The sequence below is a fragment of the Heloderma suspectum genome, chromosome 1 (assembly GCF_057233095.1).
Source record: "Heloderma suspectum isolate Gila_16-S chromosome 1, 16-S_ref, whole genome shotgun sequence".
Taxonomy (NCBI): Eukaryota; Metazoa; Chordata; class Lepidosauria; order Squamata; family Helodermatidae; genus Heloderma; species Heloderma suspectum.
In genome coordinates, this window is record NC_139458.1 from 190,120,321 (window position 1) to 190,134,542 (window position 14,222).

The 14,222-nt window shown below is 49.1% G+C and overlaps 2 protein-coding genes across 4 annotated transcripts; both read left to right on the forward strand.

Annotated features, from left to right (window-relative positions):
* The first annotated feature begins 295 nt into the window (after positions 1 to 295).
* Positions 296 to 4,791, forward strand: HOXD9 (homeobox D9). 2 transcript variants are annotated; one of them, XM_084813623.1, is made up of 3 exons: positions 296 to 1,175; positions 1,599 to 3,233; positions 4,253 to 4,791. In XM_084813623.1, exons 1-2 carry the CDS (start codon positions 296 to 298, stop codon positions 1,838 to 1,840), a joined length of 1,122 nt encoding a protein of 373 aa, XP_084669749.1. In that variant the 3' UTR covers positions 1,841 to 3,233; positions 4,253 to 4,791. The 2 variants fall into 2 exon arrangements, with proteins under 2 accessions (XP_084669749.1, XP_084669755.1); XM_084813629.1 differs by lacking the exon at positions 4,253 to 4,791 and having other exon boundaries at positions 326 to 1,011; positions 1,078 to 1,175; positions 1,599 to 1,840.
* A 4,056-nt stretch (positions 4,792 to 8,847) lies between these two features.
* On the forward strand, positions 8,848 to 11,557 carry HOXD8 (homeobox D8). Of its 2 annotated transcripts, none has more exons than XM_084813667.1 (2): positions 8,848 to 9,914; positions 10,743 to 11,557. In XM_084813667.1, the coding sequence occupies exons 1-2, from the start codon at positions 9,359 to 9,361 to the stop codon at positions 11,039 to 11,041; spliced, it is 855 nt and encodes a 284-aa protein (XP_084669793.1). In that variant the 5' UTR covers positions 8,848 to 9,358; the 3' UTR covers positions 11,042 to 11,557. The 2 variants fall into 2 exon arrangements, with proteins under 2 accessions (XP_084669793.1, XP_084669802.1); XM_084813676.1 differs by having other exon boundaries at positions 9,359 to 9,914; positions 10,746 to 11,557.
* The last annotated feature ends 2,665 nt before the right edge of the window (positions 11,558 to 14,222 follow it).

Here is a 14,222-nt window from a genome sequence, read left to right on the forward strand (position 1 = left end):
TTTTCTCCCCCCCCCCCCCGTGCATACTATTACATTTTGGGTTTAAAAGAATTGAGATGGGGCGGATTTGTTGCCCTTGTTTGTGGTTGAGGTTTTCTTTTTACATCACACCAACCCCAGCCCCCCAACCTCACAGTTTAGCGGATTGATTTACTCCAAGTATTGGTAAATACGATCACGTGGGCGGAGGGACCAATGGTAGGAGCTGGCAGTCTGCAAAAATACTACGATTGTTCTCCGAGCAGGGCGCTCCTCTACAGTTAAGCAGAGTAACCTTTTTTGCCTTCCCCCCCTTATGCCCTGCTACGGAGGGAGCCTGCGAAAAATGTCGTCGAGCGGCGCCCTCAGTAACTACTATGTCGATTCTCTCATAGGCCACGACAGCGAGGAAGTGTACGGCGGCGGCGGCGGCGGCGGCGCTGGCCGGTTCCTGCAGGGAGGGCACCATTCGTCCCCCAGGCCACCTTCAGGTGTGGTGGCCGAGGGCTCGGATTTCGCCTCCTGCAGCTTCGCGCCCAAGTCCGCCGTCTTCTCCGCCTCGTGGTCCGCCGTCCACCCGCAGCCGTCGGCGGCGCCCATGCCCGCCCTCTACCACCCGTACCTGCCCCAGCCCCACTTAGGGGGGCCGGGCGAGGGCGGCGGCGGCGGCGGCGGTGGCAGATACGTGCGCTCCTGGATCGAGCCCTTCGCCTCCTTCCCCAACAGCCCCAGCAGCGCAGGCACCAACAGCGCCAACCTCGCCGCCGCCGCCGCCGCCCTCGCTCCCGCCGGCTCAGGCGCCTCCGCCGGACGCCACTACGGGATCATCAAGCCCGAGACCGGAGCCGCCGCCGCCGCTTCCGCGGCCCCTTCCTCCTCCTCCTCTGCCGCCGCCGCGTCTCCTTCCACAAGGACTGAGTGTTCCTCGTCCCGGGAGCCCCCCGGGATCGCTGGGTCCGAGTACACGTGCAGCCCCTTCCTGGCAGAGCCCCGCGAGAAGGCGGCGGCGGCGGCGGCGAGCAACGGGGCTCAGCCCCTCGCCAGCGCCGCCGCCACTGTCGCCGCCGCCGCCGCCGCCGCCGCCGCCGCCAGCAGCAGCGCCAACCCGGCCCGGCCCGCGTCTGGCTGCAGCCGCAATCCCAGCCCGAGCGGCGATCTGAAGGAGGAGAAGCAGCAGCAGCAGCAACTTGACCCAAGTAAGTCTTTTTCAAAGCGCGGGAGAGGGAGAGAAAGAAAAGAAATTGCAGCCCGCTTTGATTTATTGCCCAAACCTGTAAGGCTCCAATGTGCAAAACTGATAGTTTTACTAACCTATAAAAACGTCTAGACGCCTACCCGAGCTCAAGCAGCAGCAAGCACCCATAAAAAAGGGCTCCCCATAACCACCTACCACTATCAAGAAGACATCATTTGTACAGTAAACAGACTGGGCCATTCAAGCTTTTATGATAATTCCGCCTCGATCGTGAAAAGAGCAGGCATCCTTCGTTAAATTAATTTAACGACCTTTCTCCTCCCTCCCCGCTACCCCCCTTCGGCGTCTGCCCCTCTTCCCCCTCCAAACCCTAACCTTCCCCCTTCTTTTCTCCCCTCTCTTATGTTTTTCCCCCCTTTTCCAGATAATCCTGCCGCAAACTGGATTCATGCTCGTTCCACGAGGAAAAAGCGATGCCCTTACACAAAATTCCAAACTCTGGAACTGGAAAAGGAATTCCTCTTTAATATGTACCTCACCCGAGATCGCCGTTACGAAGTGGCTAGGATTTTAAACCTTACAGAGAGACAGGTCAAAATATGGTTCCAGAACCGAAGAATGAAAATGAAAAAGATGAACAAGGAGAAAGGCAATAAAGGGGACTAGCGCCTTAGTGTGTGTGTGTGTGTGTGTGCGCGCGCGCGCGCGTGTGGAAATGCACTGGGATTTCTATTAAAACACTCATACATACATACAAAATTATAGCTACTAATTATTGTTAATATTGTTAATATTATTATTATTTTCCCAGGTGCATTGACCCAGAACTTTCAGTCCAGCTGGTGGGGTTTTGTTGTTTTAGATACCAGTGAATGTGGTCTGTTGTCAGGATATTTTGGAGAGGAAAATATGTGGGGGGAGTCCTTTTCTCGCTGGAGAATGTGTTACTTCTTTCCCCTCACCTCCTGTTTGGTTTTAAGATATTGTGAGTGTACGTCTAGTTTGGGGGTCTTTATCTAAATATTAAATGTTTGACATGCTCCTTCCAAATGATCTAGTCTAGAGAAGGAGAAGGAGATAGAGAGGCGGGGAAGGAGATAATTTCCCAGAGTGAAGTCAGAAAAATTCGCTTTTTTCAGAATAAAGGGAAAGGCGACTTTTTGAATGATTAGGAGCCTCCCAACGGTAAAGGCTCGCATATCCCAGACATGCAAAAGAAAACCCAGCCGCTGTCCATCTCCCTCCTCCTGCCCGTTTTGCTTGGCAAGAAACGTGCCAGTTAGAGGGGTTTCCTTCTTCGGCGAACTGTATTAAGAGTGGTACTTGAAACAGTATTCACTTTCGTAGGCCCAGCGTTCTTCGACTTAACAGTCCTCAGCATCCGTCCATATTGACTTTCGCCTGTGACAGTACCTAAGGACTTTCGTGTGTGTGTAATTGTCATAGGTTATGTAATAAAGACTGACCTGATCATGTGAAAGTCCCCGAGTTTAGAAGAAGAGGGGAAAGGGGGTGCGTGGGAATGAGCTTGTGCTGCGTGTCTGCATGCGCGCGCGTCCTCAGGCCTTTGACTTCTCTTTGCATGGCTAGATATTTACCTTTCAAACCATCCTAAAAGTCACTGCTCCTAATACTCTCTTCTGTAGGACACACCACACAACTCGCAGGAAGTCCCTATAGAGACAGGGCAAGGGCTCTCCAGCCATAAAGGCTTATCTTCCACTCCTGAGTACTGTACAAATCGGATCCGACACAGGAAGGATTCAAGCAGATCTTCTAAGCGTATTGCAGGTGTACTGTGAGCATGTAGGTTCCCACCCCCACCTCAGATGAGATCTTTCATATTTGAACCTGACGTGTCTGCCCGTCCACAGCAGCGGAGCAGCAGAACAATCTAAGGCAACACGATAAATGTGGAGATGCAGCGTCCCAGTAATTACCCAGAGAGTCTAGTCCGAGATCATAGCCTGCGACCTTCTCTTCTGAGAAGGACACCGTGAGCTGCGATAGGAATTGTACATTGTGGATACGCCTAGTTTACGGCCGCTGGAGGTATAAGGTTGGTTTCCTTTCTAAAAATAAAACAAAATAAAAATAAACATCTGAATAACAAACAATCCGTTTCGCAATCTCATCTCAGTGACATGTGGGGGGCTCGTAAGACAAACCGAGCTATCCATAAAGAGGACTGAAGTTGACTTATTTATCATTGTTGCCTCTGTCTCCATGTCCCCCATTCAAACTCATGCGCGTTTGGAAAACTCGAAAATGAAAATACGTTTGAAATAGATAGATTCCACTTTGGCATGATCAGCTCTGCGCCAGTGTTAGCGTGTAGTTATTTAACAATAGCGCCCCCCCCCCCGTTGATCAAACGTCAATCGAAATGGCTTTATATGAATGCGTGTATGTGTGTCACATACATATACAAATATATCTAGGCTAAGTACTTTTTCAGAACGATTTTGAAGTCCCATTGGCTGATTCTGAAGTCCGTTGATTTCGGTGGGAGAAGTTTAAGCACATGCGTAACTATGTAATTGCAATGAATGCAACTTCGAGCTGTTAAAGTTTGACTGGATCCTACCTTGTGTACAGGCACACACCCTACACAAAGTAGTTTATATATAGTAGGGGGAGAGAGAGGATTCTGGAATCTTTTAAAGAAGGAGAAGGAGATCATTGTTCTGATGTGAGAAAGCATTTAAATTCAGAATCTAGAAATAAACGTGGCCTCTTGAGCAATTTTAAAAGATTTAAGATGATGGAAGTCGCAGAGACACATGTGTGTGTGTGTGTGTGTGTGTGTATGTTGGGTCTGTAGATGTTTGTTAGGTCACTTCCCCCTTCCTCCCCCCTCCCCCCCAAAGACGCATAGCGATAAAGGCCTAGGAAAAGGTGCTGCATTTCGTCTCCATTCATTTTCAACCCTATACCTATAATTCGTTTTTAAAACAGGAAGAGCAGAGGTATAATAAAGCCATTAAGAAGGCTAGACGTCTGGACCTAATGAGTTTACGATTTGCACTGGCGCTTTTTTCTTTGAGACCATCTTATTTTGATGTTTGTGTTTGTTAGGGTAAAACACCAATGCAGACAAAACCAGGCCTTAAAATCCTGGACTATAAACGTCAACAGGTCACCCGATGAAGGGAGACAACAGGTTTAGACAGCGAAGTCTGAGGACGGGAGACGATGAAAATGGATGAAAATGAATTTGGTTGTGTTTGCCGGTGGACGTGGATCAGAAGCCATTAAAAAAAAATCTAGGGATCCTATTGGAAGAGACACGGACGGTGTGAGCATTTGTGTACAGAACTACTGGGTTTGGGTTGCAGACCTGGAAAAAGGCACACCTTCCTGCAGGAGAACCTTTGATTCCAGTCCCTTTGGCTAGGATGGAACAGAATCTAAACTTGCCATGGTCTGACCCAAGTCCATGTTTATTCATTTCAAAATGGCACCACAACCGAGGTACGTGGCTTGAACTCCTTGGAAAAAATATGAACCAGCACTCCCTTTCAATCAGCAGGTTAATATTTGTTAAAAGTCCAGTTGTTTTTGTTTGTTTGGTTGGTTATGTTAAGTTTCTCAATAAAACAAAAACATTTGATATTAAAAACCCAAGTGTAAGCGTGATAAACGAAATTGACCAGTTCTCCAACAAGGGCAGTGTGAGAAATAATGAAATAGACAAGTTCAAGGCAGAATGGTTATGAACATGAAAACAAAACATACCCCCCAAAAAGCCTAGATGAAAGGTTTGATTTCATACAATCTCCATCAAAACAGCCATGGACTTCTTCTGTCATTTTAATATATTATTCCAACTTCATTAGGCTAGAAGAAAACATCTGTTTGGTGAAGGAAAATCACCTATGAATTAAATAAGCCTATCCTCTTGCTAAGAAAAGGCAAGATTGTACATTCATTGAAATGATTTCCCCTTCACTCAAGATGTAGGACTGCGCATATATGCAATGGCCCCTTCTTATTGGTGAATATGAAGATTCTTCTTTGAAAAATACTGATCATTCTTTGTAATAATTGCACGCTCCTTGGATTTTAATTTTTATTTGCATGACTTTAGTAATCTTTAGCCAACGGAAAACATACTTGTGGGCGGCGGCGGCGGGGGGGGGGGGATCTATAATTTATGGAAATTAAAAGCCAATACATTTCTTTCACAGTCATTGTAGAAAAAGCATAAACATGTGACATGAACCTGGATTGCTGGCCAAGCTTTCATTCCACCACTAGAGGGCGGTGTTGCTCCATTCTCTGATAATTTTCTGTATCTGACCAGGATTATGTATTTATTAAAATATGTATAGGCTGTGGTTGTTGTTTTTAAATCCATAGATTTGGTGTTTGTAGCCAAAAATAAATGAACATGACCATTCTTTACAATGATCGAACTAATTACACTGGGAGTTCTATGCAGTCACCACCTCTAAAAGTATACACCATGTCACCCAACTTAATTATTACATAGATGTGTAAAAGAAAAATCTGTGTCTTCTGGTGAGTTCTGGTGATTCTGTTATATTTAAAATTCCAACAGGAAGTCCTTGGGAAACCCCATATATAGATAGATAGATAGATAGATAGATAATCTCCTACAGGTTTTATATAACACGAAGGATTCATGTTGTTCCAACATCTGATGGAAACAACAGGAAACAACTTAATTTTGGGTTGTTGTTTTTACCATCAGAAAATATTCTACCTTGGTTTTCAATGTGTCTAGCTATTTCTCCTCTGTTCCTGTGATCAGTTTTCAAACTCAGAAAATATAAAGTCTTATATAAACTGTTAGACAAACATTAGACTCAGGACTAACCCAAAGTAAGAGGAGAATCATCATAAAGGCCTCTCTGTGAATGTGGAAACTGTATTTGGGGGTTCTATTTTTTTCTTAAAGGGGTTCACAAGAGACAAAAATCCTCTTTTGCATTGCCATTAACCTTGTATTTGACAGCCCATCCCCACTTCTGGGTCCTACATGAGAGTCAGAGTAAAAATGAACACACCAGAGGGCTGCTACTAACTATGGTTAATAAACAGAAAGGGACTTGCTTTAATAGCTAGGTTTAATGTATTTATTATTCAATCCTATGCATGTGTACTCAGCAGTAAATCCCATTTTCAGTTAGGCTTATTCTCAGATAAATGGGGCTAGAATTGCAGTCTTAGTCAACCCAGAAAAGCACATTCTCTGAAGATAGTGGAGGAATCATATATTCCAGGAAACCATTCTAAGAAGGTGCTGTGTTGGGTCTTCAGTTGTGTTTCTCGGTTCTTACGGATTTTAGAGTTTGGCCAGAAATATCCCAGTTGTTATTGCACTGGAGCAGTCTGTCAACAGTGGGGAAAAGTTTATAAAGCTGAGGACTGCGTCTGCAGATTAAAAAACAAAGAAACTCACATTCACTCTGAGTCTGGAGCATGCCAATTTTACTGCACAGAGGAACCATACTTTGAGCAATGCAAGTGGCATGGTTTGGTGGTCAATCGAACCGTGTCACAGCATTGAGGAGCAAGACGGCGAGCTGCAGACACGCTTGGTGGTCCTCTGTGGTCTTCAAAAGCTGGAGGGAGGGGTGGGGAAGTTTCCCAGATACCTTATCTACCTCCCCCACCCCAACACTGCGTTTCAATATTTTCCTTCCCTCGGAAAGATTCTCCCTTGCAAGCCCGCGTCTTTCCTTAGTAATTCGAATCCTCCTTAAAGGAAGCCACAGAATAAATTTTATGCCACGGGAAATTCAGTTGGGTTACCCAAACAAAAGTGTCGGGGGGGGGGGGGGTGTAAAAAAAAAAAAGCCGAGGAAGCGAGAGGAATTGATGTGGGATGGAGAGAGAAAGAGAGAGAGAGAGAGAAAGGAAGAAAGGAAGAAAAAAGAAAGAAACGTGAGGTTCTGTTGTGTAGCCACAAATACTGTATGTGACTCACGCCAGACTGCCTAGCATGCTTTTCTATTTGACTTTTTGTTATAATTTACCCATATCGTTTTTGTAGTGGAGCCAGATCGGACTGGAATTGATTACATGTAATCTGAAGGTTGGAACGGCCGCCCGCCCGCCCCCGCAAAAATAAATGCATAACCCTCCACCACCACTTTTCCAGCGATGGAAGGCAAACTCTGTTAGTGGATTGCACTTCGGAACCTGTCTAGATCACTGCAGTCCACGCGGGGCCACGGCTTCCCTCTTCAGCCGTTGTTCTGACCACGGGGACCCCGCGCATGCAACCTAGGGACGTCTACTCTGAAGCCCTGTGGAGCGGCTGGGATCCTCGGGATCCCTTCCACGACGGGATCCACCCGTCTGCCTCAAAAGCCCGGGCCAAGGCGGAGAGCCCCTCCCTAGCCGCTGCCTCCCCGGACAGAACAGCGACGCCAGCCTGGGCCCAAGCCCGCCTTGCTTTCGGAGAGGACAGGCACCGCAGAGAGGGCAACGGCGCGTACGGAGCAGCCAGCAGTGCAAAAGGACGGCGCGATCCTGCGGCGCCTCCCCGCTCCGCCTCCCTCGGGGGCGGGGGGACGCAAGCCTCGGTTTTGGATTCCGAGCTGCAGCTATCCCAGGGCTGCTCAGCCAGCCGCTCTCGCTCCGACCCCCGGCCCGCTCCCCTCCCCTCCCCTCCCCTCCCCTCCCCTCCCGCTCGCTCGCTTGGCTTAGCTAATGACGTCCACCGAGAGTGAAATGATGGAAAGCATATTCATGGGCATGACTTCCATTAAGTATCAATTAATCCGGGATCTGCAGCCAGGCTCGCGCTGCGTCAAGGGTAAATGGGCATTTCATTTGCAATCGGCCTACTAACCGGAGACCCACTTCCGAGGCCCCGATTTGACTTGGTTTGATTTGCACTTCCCCATTCCAACCGCCTCCCCAGCTCTTATGGGGAAATACGTCGCAGCACACGGCGGTTGGACAGGAGCAAGGCAGCCTGTTGCGCGCACTGCCCGGCTGACGTCCGCACGCCGCTGAAATCAGCCGCAAACGGCCACTGAGTTCCCCGAGATGCGGACTGAGCCGACGTCGCTGTCACTCCCCTCTGCTTTCCCTGCCCCCCCCCCCCGCTGCCCTTGTCCCCTTTGATGGTTTATGACCTTCTGGGCCTGCACTTTACCCGCACCATTGGATTTGAGCGCGGGAAACTGCACCCTCCCCCCTCCAATGCCGCTGGTTAATGTGCTTTTTAAGAAAATCTCCCCAGACCACCACAACAAACCAGTGTCACCGCTCCAGCTTGCCTGAAAGTCATGCCCTTTGATCCGGAAGCGGAGGCCCTCTTCCCTGATCCCACATGCGAGGGGGAGTTGGTCGACACTTTTCACATGTTCAGAGGCACTGGCTTCTTTAGGAGGCCTTCATGTTTCCGTGATGTTAGGATCTAAGGATCGCTTAACCCTTGGCCTAGAAATCGGCTCAGACAAAACCGACAACCATTCCTGTCTCCCTCCCAAGCTTCCGCCACTGGTTGTCCCCAAAACACCTCTCTTGCGCTCGGGAAAGTTCTCTCTCCCTCTCCGCCTCCCCCTCATAAACTTGGGCTTTACTCTGGCTTTCCTGGCCAGCAGCTCAAACGGCACCCTTTATCTGCCCAGATCTCTGTCTCTCTCTCTCTTTCTGCTCCGTGAGTTCCAGAGAAATATGCGCTTCCCAATCAGCGCTCGCACCGCCGGGGGGAATGGCGCGGGCGCGGGCGCGGGCGGGGGCGGCTGCTTGGCGGAGCAGCCGCTGGGCAGCTTCGGCGGCTTGGCTGGCTGGGGTCTTCCTTTCCTTCCTTCCTTCCTTCCTTCCTTCCTTCCTTACGCATTCCGGGGCCCCGTTTTGCGCCTCGGGAGGTGCGCGCGCCAAGCGAGGCCGACCAGCCCTCCCGCTGCCTTGCCCTGAACTCCGGCCCCCGTGAGTGCGTGGCGGCGGGGCGGCCTGAGTGCGCCTAATAGGAAATAGTGAAAGCACTGAGGCAGGTCAGTCGCGAGCGGTCCGAGCCCAGCTCTGGTCGCCAGCAGCGCGTCCGCCGAGGCAGCCGCCGGAGCGAGCCGGGCCCAGCAGCCGGGGAGCGGCCGCGGCGGGCAGCGGTTCCGCGGGCCTCCCCTGGCCCGGCGGCGGCGGCGGCTCCTCCTCCCGCGGCGGCTGCTCCTGGTGGCTCCTCCGCTCGCCCCCCGCCCTCCGATGAGTTCCTACTTCGTCAATCCGCTCTACTCCAAGTACAAGGCGGCGGCGGCGGCGGCGGCGGCGGGAGGGGGCGAGCCGCCCATCAACCCCGCTTACTACGACTGTCATTTTGCGCCCGCCGCGGCCGCGGCCGCCGCCGCCGCCCTGCTCTACGGGAATAGCGCCGCCGCCGCCGCCGCCGCCGCCGCCGCCTCGGGCTTCCCGCCGCCGCCGCCGCCGTCAGCGCCCGGCTCGGGGGGCAGCGGGCCGGAATACTACCACTCGCCCCACCAGCACCACCTGGCTGCGGGCAGCCCCTCCGCCTACCCGCCGCCGCCGCCGCCGCCGCTGGTCCCGCAGGCCCCTTGCGCCGGCCTGCCTTGTCCTGGGGACCCGGCCAAGTTTTACGGATACGATAACTTACAGGGACAGCCGATCTTTACGACGCAGCAAGAGGCCGAGCTGGTCCAGTATCCTGACTGTAAATCGTCCAGTGCTAATATTGGCGACGACCCAGAGCACTTAAGTCAGGGCGCGTCTCCGTCTCCAATGTTTCCCTGGATGAGACCACAAGGTTGGGCGCAGGCGAAATTCCCTTCCCCTCGCTTCGCTTCTCGCGGCTGCGGCGACCCAGGGCTCCTTTCACTTTCCTTCCCTTCCCTTCCGTCTTTCTTTCTTCTTTTCTTTCGCTCGATCTTTCTCCCTTTCTGTTCGTTGAAATCCTATGTGTGTGGGATTCATGTTTCCTCCACAATAAGACACAATCTACTAGCCATCAATTCAATTTCTCTTTCTTTGCCTTTCTTTCCTTCTTTATTCTTCCTTCCTTCCTTCCTTTCTCCTCCCTTCCCTCGATTCTTTCTTCCTCGCCTATAGTTGCACAATATTACTCCTGTTGTTATTATTTCCCGTTAACAACACACTTGATACAAATCTTTCCACCTCTCCGATTAATATTATTTCACGATTTACCGGACAGCCCAAGCCACGAATGTTTTGAACGGGGTGGGTGTGGGTGGGGATTGAACAAACCATCGAACAGATAATAATACTGCAGAAGTAGAATTAAGCTATTCGAGCTGGGTGTTAGAGTGGCTTGGGCTCAAGCACCCCTTCTGGTCTACTTGGGTTTAAACCGACTTGGCCTCAGTTAAATTTCTTAGCTGAAAAACAAGTAGGCTTTGAAGAGACCGGCCCAAGCCTATGTTTGTGCACTGGAAACTGTGTCCAGTGAGACTTATTCCCTCGTGCCTCAGAAAGATCCTCTGGGACTTGTTTCCAGTAAATAAGTTTAGGATGTTCTGCAGATCTCTAAGCACCCGGGATAGTGCGCTGGGGGGTGCGCGTGCGTGTTGTTGTCTGCTGTTGTGGTTAAGAATTGCTGCACTTTTTGTTCCAACAGCAGCTCCAGGTAGGAGGAGAGGGAGACAAACATACAGTCGCTTCCAAACTCTAGAGCTGGAAAAGGAGTTCCTCTTTAATCCCTACCTGACCAGGAAAAGGAGGATCGAGGTCTCCCACGCGCTAGGACTCACCGAGAGGCAGGTAAAGATCTGGTTTCAGAACAGGAGGATGAAATGGAAAAAAGAGAACAACAAGGACAAATTCCCAGCTGCCAGGCCAGAGGGAAAGGAAGGAGAGGACGGCAAAAAGGAAACCCGCGGGGATCTAGAAGGAAGAGTGGAAGGCCCAACGAACTAAGGTTCTCCTCAGAACCTTGGCGAAAGACAATGGAGCATCCCAAGGCGCTTCTCCGGGCCTCCTTCACTACTATTACTACTACTGCTACTCAGGCACCTTTGTTGCAAGGGTCCGACCTTGTCTTTTAAGCTACCTTACGACATTTCTGTACTAGGTGAGAGTCTATTTTACTTGTTACTGCACGGGGCACCCTAGGTGGAGTCCCACTTAGTGGCTGCTGCATCTTTTCCCCCTGGCCTTCACCTGGAATGTGATAGTGGGGCAATTTTGTGCCTGGGCTTTCTGGGGGGTGGGGGTTCTTTTCTGTTTCAAAGACAAACAGCTCAGACCTATCCAGTGCTTCAGGAATCAAATCAACCAAGTGCACTTGTAATATCTCTGAAATTTTCCTTCCCCTTTATTTCTTGTAAAGTAAATTAAGAAATTGAATGAAAAAAATGGGGTGTAGAAGGAAAAAAATAATTAAACATTGATCTTTAATTATCAGGAATTGAAATAAAAAAAAATTCCAATGTTATATTCATGTTCAGGTTTCTTCCCTCGCCTCTGCCTCTCACGCAGAACTATTAATGGGGTCAAACTGACCTCCTGGAGCCCAGAATTCAGAGTGACAGCTGGGAGACTTGGCCCAAGTTTCTCCAGTTGAGTTAGACACAGTTTTGTTAAGTGAGTGGCCAAATAACCGAGAGACTATGTTGTGGAAGCATTCAAGGATATAGTTTCTCATCTTCCCATTGATAGTTCTAGGATTTTGCCTTCGACATTCAGAGTACAGAATCTAGATACAACCCGAGTGCACAGACTCATCTACATATCTGCGGTAGAATTCCTTGAATGCCCCTAACTGTACCTTATGGGAGTTGGCTCCTCTACTGAAAAAATAACAATAATAATGTTCAATTACATACTTTGAAAGGCTGACGCGATCGGCCTTGGGAAACCCAGTCCTGTAGACATTTACCTGGAAACGGAATCCTATTGGTTTCAATGTACTTTACTTCCATATCACATGTCTTTTGGATATGGAGACTGTGGGTCACCCTTCAACAGCCCATCTTTTGAGTAAAGGTGTTTAGGTCTAAACCTGGGAAATGGATGCACACTTAATGCAGAATGAAAGCAGGATCAGGTCATGAAAGCATCTGATGCCCGTATTCATGATACAGCATGGCCCAGATCCAGGGGAAGGGACTCACCCTTACATCCAAAAGAAAATGTTAGGTAACTATTGATTTTCATGGCATGTATGGGTGACATGATTTTCAGCCTCTTGGAGCACAAGGGCTGCAAGCTTGTGGCTACCCATATTGATGGCTTGAAAAGGGGATTGGACAAATTCCTGGAGAAGGCTGTCAGTGGGCTACTGGTCCTGATGGCTGTGTGTTACCACCAGTCTCAGAGGCAGTATGCCTACGTACTCCACTTGCTGGGGAACATGGGCAGGAGAGTGCTGTTGCTCTCATGTCCTGCTTGTGGGTTTCCCAGGAGCAGCTGGTCAGCCGCTGTGCAAACACAATGCTGGACTGGATGGAGCCTTGGTCTGATCCAGCAGGGCTCTCCTTGTATTCTATGGACACTTGGGAATAATGAAGCCACTGTGAACATAGTGGGCCTTACTTCCCCGTAAACATGGAAGGTGTTGGGCTGCACCAGCAAACCCATTAAAATGACTGGGACTTCGCAGTCAGCCAGATGTTCAAGATCTCGCTCTGCAATAATGGAGCCTCTGTAACCAGGAGCTGTAGATCCCCAATACTACCTTACTAGACAAGCATCAAGTGCTGCCTCTCTCCCTCATATCCTTGCTTGACTGACCACTCTTGGAGACAGAATGCAGGACTGGCTAGTTCCAGCAAGGCAATCCATCTATCCTTCCAATGTGCTAACATGCTGCCTAGTTCATAAAGCCTGTGTGCATGTGTGTAGTTTGGGTTAAAGATAAAGTGGAAGCATAGCGAGGAACCTTCTTTTTCAGCTGCCAGTCTAAACTTCAAGGATTTTCCAGAAATGCTGGTGCTATATTTATAAACAGAATCATTAGTCATCCTTGCTACTAATGCTGCTGCTGCTGCTGCAATAGTTTTTAATTATTTTGGCAGCAATATTTTACTTGTATTCCCTAGGTGCGATTTCTCATCTCCATCTTGGCCAAACTTCAGTCAGTTCAGATAAAGCTAATTATACAAATCAGAAGAATTATTCAGATGAGTAGAGCTGTGGCAGATAATAAGAACAATAGCCGTACTGTTGGTGGTGCTGATAACATTAGCAGTAGTAGCAACACACCGTATATCCACACAACATCCCTGCAAGACAGGCCACAATGGGGGGCAGTGTCCCCCCCCCCTGTTCATAGGGTGATCAGGTTTTGCATTTCTCGCTCTTCCCCACTGCCCCCTGCCCCCATGTAAGTAGCAAACTCTAAAAACCCTTGCTGATGGGCGGAAGTGAAAAAACAAGGAGACAATCTGTGTTCATTAGTTCATAGCAGCCACAGATCTTGGAGACCTATACAGAGTTAATGGCTATGGATCTTCAATCAAGGGGTATAACAGTGCCTGATTCTCCCCTGGATGACCACTTGTGGGTTATGGGCAACAGCTTCCTTGATTTCACAGCAGGGGTTTCGCGGTGCCTACATTTCTCTAGGGTGTGTCCAGTGCCTGTGTCAGTTTTTTGTTTTGTTTTTGCTAAGGATGTAAGCAGAAAACAGATTTTAGAAAAATATCAAAACAGAAAAATACTATAGAGAATTGAAAACATACCATGGAGGGATAGAAAAATAACCAAAGTCATTACAGGGACTGTCATTCTCAATAACACGTGAAATCCTGTTTTTGCTGGCTTGTACATGTATACACACCAACCGCTTAGTTTTACTTTATTCTCTGTAAGATTTTTTTCTGCAAAAAAGGCACACAGACACGCGCACACACACTCATTAAATGAGTGACAAATAATGAGAAGGGATTTTCTTCTTTAGTTTTCAAGCAATCTTGCCTGCAGTTAATTCTATTAAATCCCATTCACTTCAATGGGATGTATTAAGCAGCCTAACCCAACCCTGGTTTGCAGGCTTTTACTCATCTCCACATCATAGTACAAGGAAACGACCAGAATTCTCCTGGCAATTTTAAAGAGGTGGCTCATTCTTAAATCATGCAGATCATGAAAATAAAAA